The 6,189-nt window shown below is 30.5% G+C and overlaps 1 protein-coding gene across 2 annotated transcripts; it reads left to right on the top strand.

The window, feature by feature from the left end:
* The first annotated feature begins 629 nt into the window (after positions 1 to 629).
* Positions 630 to 5,858, top strand: LOC112692399. 2 transcript variants are annotated; one of them, XM_025567060.1, is made up of 4 exons: positions 630 to 963; positions 5,069 to 5,131; positions 5,208 to 5,465; positions 5,540 to 5,858. In XM_025567060.1, exons 3-4 carry the CDS (start codon positions 5,421 to 5,423, stop codon positions 5,846 to 5,848), a joined length of 354 nt encoding a protein of 117 aa, XP_025422845.1. In that variant the 5' UTR covers positions 630 to 963; positions 5,069 to 5,131; positions 5,208 to 5,420; the 3' UTR covers positions 5,849 to 5,858. The 2 variants fall into 2 exon arrangements, with proteins under 2 accessions (XP_025422845.1, XP_025422846.1); XM_025567061.1 differs by having other exon boundaries at positions 5,069 to 5,151.
* Positions 5,859 to 6,189: the final 331 nt, after the last annotated feature.

The raw sequence follows: 6,189 nt of genomic DNA, 5'->3' as shown, positions 1-6,189 counted from the left end.
GCAACGAAACGGACAACCTTCGACATCGCAAACGACAAAATTATACGTATTTCGCGCACGCGATGTTACGCAGTATGCCCCGAACGAAGAGGACACCGTGAACAATAATATTAGCAATAAAACCCAACGATAATTCAACATAATAGATAGATACATAATACACGTATATTCGTAAACATAATCGTTCACTTCATATTTCAATATATTATATACCAGGCTTTATTTTATAGTGCAGTAAGAATTAGTCCTATAGTTGATAGTATAGTTAGCTAATACGTGTACTTGAGAAATACAACAAAAATTACTTTGCCAATATTGTTTAAACAATGCGTGTATTATTTTACTACGTGAAATCATTCAACACCGAAATCAAATGACAACTGCGCACTCGCCATCGGAGTTGAACGTGTTTTTAACATATTTTTAATATATATTGACAGCGGTTTTGAATATTTTCGTTTACCATTTATATTATGATTTTATATTTAGAAAGTATTGTTCACGCCGAAATCGCGGTGGTTGCGTAATAGGCCACTAGCCATCGCTATTTCATAATCTCCAATTAAGGCACACAAACACCACGCGTAATCTTAAGCTAATAGTTGTTTATGAACTATTATCGTGAGTTATGTAGCGACAAGGCCGATATTCACTTGAGTGTCTTGTGTCAACAACCGTCCGAAATACGTTGAGTAAATTACATTTTTTTTTTTTTTTGTGCGTAAATCTTCGTAGTGTTCGTAGTGTGTAGAACAACATCCGCAAACATATTACTGTTATTGTACACGTGCGCCGTTGTTCATTATAATATTATTAAAATTGTTATACGCACGAATCGCATCAATTATTATTATTGTGGGCGCTAATCACCACTAATTTTAATTATTATTATTGTGAGTGTGTTAAATTATTATAGTTTTAGGTATAGATGTGCAGCTGCCCGGTCTGCGCTCTACCAATTCTGTGAGTTTTATATATTTTTTTAATTCAATATATATTATTGAGCCGAAAGGCCATGTATTCATACTTTTACCGAGTATTTGTTGTTGGGGCCAGAAGGGCCGATAGTTATATTTATACCATTTATTTTTATTTTGTTATTTATTTGTTGGGCCAAAGGGGTCACATATTTATTTATATTATTATTATTTATACGCACTAACGTGTTGCTGTGAGTTATTTATATTTATTTTTTTTTATTTTATTATACAGCAACTCTGGTTACCGTCCTTAAATTTATTTTATTTTAGTAACCATTTTTTCCCCATAGTTTAAAGCACGCACAATACGCAACACATCTATACAATACACATAACACACAATACCACAACATAGCTTACTAGCAGGGGCGCCATTTGGGGGGGGCAGACTATGTCAAATGCTCTACTCTAAGAAATTTTAAAAAGTTGGCAATTCTTTGTCCGATGATAAAATGCTAAAGTCAGTAAATAGTAAATTCTTATTTACTATTTTGTACTCAGAAATTAGGTAATATTCTCTTTTAAATACACGTTCACGGTTTATTAAAAGTTGGGAAACACTGGCTCCTCCCCGGGTTATGACAATCGTTATTGCACGAACCTTATTAACTTTATTTTTGGTATATTATACATTTCTATATATGTGATCTTTATAAAACAGTTTTCGTGATATCGATACCATAAAAATTGAGCTCATAATCTATAAAAAACCGTTAAAATCGTTTCTATTCACCCCAAAATACTGTACATTATATTTGAGATACAATTTTTTGTTTTTATAAATAAGTTGTGTAAAGTAATAAATATACAAATAATAAAATTATAAGTATTTATTTAATTAGATTTATATTATTATTCCATTAAACCTATTGATAGGTAACTTCTAGCATATAGGATAAGTAAATAAATTAATATTTTACTATCTTTAATATTATTATTTGATTGGGTTAATTGTAAAGTTTCATGTTCTTTGTTTATTATCATTATATATGGCATCATTATTCATTACTAATCCTTACATATTTTGTTCCGAAAAAATGTCTTATTAATAGCCTATGGTCCATAAATATTTAAATATATAGGTAACCATAATTTTTTAAATATTATGAAGTCGGCAAATTTAATCAGTTGACCCACCCTTTTAAAAGTTAAAATGACGTCCCTGCTCACTAGTATTTGCGAGGAGAACCCAAACACTACTAGTTGAGCTATCACACACCACTACAACCCAAAACAATTGACTGGTCGGTGTGTGCGAATCGGTTCTCATGCCATCGTCTTTCTATCTGCGATAACTCAATTGAGCAGTTATTTATCCGAATTAGCGATAAATGTTCCTCTTTGGTTATTGGTGCTGTTTATATTCCGTCTGCTTTTGATATTAATGTTTATGATATACACTTTAATACTGTCGATGTTTTGTTAAATACAAATTGTAGTTCAACATTTTTAATTTTTGGTGATTATAATCTACCAAATATTAATTGGAAATCTATTTATGATTCAATTGTCCCTATGGGTGCTCGTGCTGATTCTATTGAATCTAATGTATTAGCTCATTTGTCTTATTTAAATTTAATGCAGTTTAATTTAATATATAATCCCTCTGGGTCATTGCTTGATCTTGTTCTTTCTAACGTGTTTAATATTAACGTAGTTAATGAAGATCACACGTTACTACCATTAGATTCGATTTACCACCCAGCCCTTACAATTGAATTACCTATTTTATCATTTAAGTACTTAAACTATAATGAACAAATATATGATTTTGTCAACTGTAATTATAATTGTATTAGGTCTAATCTTGCTTCGCTTGACTGGAATGGCATATTTAATGGATAATATATTAATAATGCTGTAAATGCATTCTAAGAAAACGTTTTTAAGATAATTAATACTTATTGCCCGGCTAAAACTTTATACTTTTCAAAGTACCCTCAATGGTTCAGCCATGCATTAAAAAAATTAATTTTTGATAAAAAAAATAGCTCACAAAGTATACAAACAATCGTCACTTTCGCATAATTATAACACATTTTCTAATTTACGTGCACGCTGTAAAGCTCAAAATAAAATAGATTACAATATTTTTATCCGAAAAACTCAAAATTCTATTACTAGGAATCCTAAACGTTTTTGGCAATATGTTAATAACAAACGTTCTATTCATTCGCTTCCAAACTCTATGTATTACAATAGTAACAATATTTCCGGTGGTACTGATATTACAAATTGTTTTGCTCAATATTTCTCCAGTGTTTTAAATATACCGTCAATCTTGCAAACTATTTCGTATTCCAACAATACAAATTTTCATTCTGTTGATCTTAATTCATACACGCTAACTTTCAGTGATGTTTATAATGCGCTTAATGAAATAACTTATAAAACTTGTCCTGGTCCTGATAATCCTGATAAAATTGCCAATATATTTTTTATACAATGTAAATTTGTTTTGTCATCTCCCTTACTCATACTATTCAATCAATCTCTTTCCATAGGAGTAATTCCAGACAAATGGAAAATATCTTATATCTCCTCTGTTTTTAAAAGCGGAGATATTAACTATGTAATAAATTACCGACCTGTCTCTATAATATCTATAATTCCCAAAATATTCGAAGGTATTATTTATAAGAAAATTAGTCCACTCTTTAAATATTTTATTATTGACGAACAGCATGGTTTTATGTCTGGTAGATCTACTGCATGTAATCTCTTAATTTTGCAAAATTATATTTTAAATGCATTTAAATTAAATTGTCAAGTGGGCATAATATTTACAGATTTCGCCAAAGCCTTTGACATGATTGATCATAGTATACTCGCCAAAAACTTGTTTCAATTTGGAATTTGGTCTCCGTGATCCTTTCTTTTCTTGGCTAATATCCTTTTTGTCTGGTCGAAAGCAGTACGTAAAATTTAAGAATTATAACGCATATATGTATGATATTACTTCCGATGTTCCTCAGGGTTCCCATCTGACCCATCTTCTTTTTAATATTTATATTAATGATATTCATGATATCAATTCCAATATATTGCTTTTTGCTGATGATGTTAAACTATTCGGTATTTTTAAAACTCCACTTGATACTAAATTGCTACAGGATGATCTTGATAACATAAGTAACTGGTGTAATATAAACAAATTATATTTGAACGTTTCTAAATGTAAAGTTATTACTTTCACTAGAAAATGTTTGTTTTTTTTTAAATGGTGTTGAATTAAATCGAGTCAATATTGTGAAAGATTTGGGTGTATACCTGGACTCTTCTTTTTCATTCAATTACCATTATATATATGTTTAAAATAGAGCGTCTTCAATGCTAGGGTTTATAATGCGAAGCTGTAATAATTTTGATAATCCTCTGACCCTTAAATCATTATACTGCGCTTTTGTTAGATCAATTTTAGATTAAAATTTAATAATTTAATTTCCTTATATATCTGGTGCAATTCACTCTCTAGAGGCGATTCAAAATCGTTTTTTGAGACTTATAAGTATTAAATTTAATATTCAACGGTAGCCTCACACTTCATATGAATCATTATTATTATGTTTAAAACTTGATACTCTTTAAGTTACAAGGGTAAAACATGACATTTGTTTTTTATATAAGCTTTTAAATGGTTATATTTACTGTCCAGATCTATTATCAAATTTATCTTTTTTATTTCCTGGTTATACGACTAGACAGCCTGATATTTTTTATGTGCCATTCCAACGTATCGTATATAGTAACAATGCCCCTATAATTAGATTCATGCAACATGTAAATAAATTTAAAATCGATATTTTTATTTGTAATTCAGTTGCTTCTTTTAAATTTTATCTTAATAATTTAGTAATTTAATCATTTAAAATAAATTGTACTTCCACAATAACCATATTTGTATGTTCCAAATTTTCATTGTAATTGGGCTCGTCCGTTTAATAAATTAATAAATAAATAAATAATTATAAACAGTAGGATAAATCTTACACATGAGGAAGAGGTATGTGTGTGTTTGTTTTTTGACTAGAGTAGGAGAGTTGGTGATTTTTATCGATTAACATTTAATTTATATAATTTTTTTGTAGACATTTGCCGCCACTACAGCGTTAGTTGATTCTGAAAGCGAAGTGTATAACACTAATAAAGCGGTGAGATTCTAACTGCGCGGGTATATTTGAGTGTTTGCATCATAAACGTATACTGATGGTCTCTATATTTTAACAGATCGCTCTTTTGAATGAAGTGTCAACTAAAGCGGCTCTCAGCTGGGAACCATCATCATTTGTATCTTATATCGAAAACGAATCGTCTTCGCCTAACGAGTTTGAAGAACTGTTAAAAGTTCAAAAGAACATAAGTATTGAATCGTCAGATTTCATCAGTCAGTTAGCGAATATTCCAACTGCATACAAGCTGCAGACTGCTGTGTTAGTAAACATGAATTGTCCAATGGAAACAATCCCGTCTAAGCCAGTATCACTTGTAAGTATTGTAACTGTTATGTTTTTTTTATTTATCAGTGGTAATTCTATTAATTTTTGTACGATTTTTCACAGAAAAGACATATGCAGAATATTGATTATGATGACGAGTCTGATGACAATTCCCAAGACTCTGTAGACCAAAAAACCAAGTCCAATCAGACGAACAAGCCGCCGTTGGCCAAATATAAATGCAGACCACAATATTTATCTATGCCGGAAATTAGCACTGAATCTTTAATAACTTCCGACCCAGAGACTACGGATATTAGTCCGAATTACGATTACCCGCAGTTAAATTCGGACTGTTCAAGTAGTGACGATGACAACACGGATGACGAAGTTTCGGATATCTTGATACCAGAGTATGAGATTTCGAATTAAGTCATTACAGAACATCTGGGTAGCAAGTACTTGAACATCAACAATAAATCTGATAAATCACAAAATGAGATTGCCCGCGAATTAAAGCTAATTCAAGTTAGAAGTGCGCTCGTTAACACAGGATTTTCTATCCCTGAAAAATTTAAAACAATCGTGAAGGGTGTCATAAAAAATGATGAATCTCTGGTGCTGGTTAATTTTAATCATCTCGTATATTATGAATCGCAGACTTTCAAAAATAACCGAACGAAGTTTTTGAAGGGTCTCCCAGAATTTAAATTTGACAACAATAATACAGAAAAATTTGTATATAAAAATCGCGAGAACAAACCAATTGTATA

Source organism: Sipha flava, unplaced genomic scaffold (assembly GCF_003268045.1).
Source record: "Sipha flava isolate LNK unplaced genomic scaffold, YSA_version1 73_pilon_pilon, whole genome shotgun sequence".
Taxonomy (NCBI): Eukaryota; Metazoa; Arthropoda; class Insecta; order Hemiptera; family Aphididae; genus Sipha; species Sipha flava.
The sequence above is the reverse complement of the archived record's forward strand: the minus strand, read 5'-3'. Positions and strand labels throughout refer to the sequence as shown.

What these genes read in the sequence shown, in the direction of transcription:
- LOC112692399 (XM_025567060.1), top strand. Translation starts at nt 5,421, where the DNA reads ATGAATTGTCCAATGGAAACAATCCCGTCTAAGCCAGTATCACTT. An exon ending in CGTCTAAGCCAGTATCACTT is followed by an intron (nt 5,466 to 5,539) that starts GTAAGTATTGTA and finishes GATTTTTCACAG; the next exon opens with AAAAGACATATGCAGAATAT.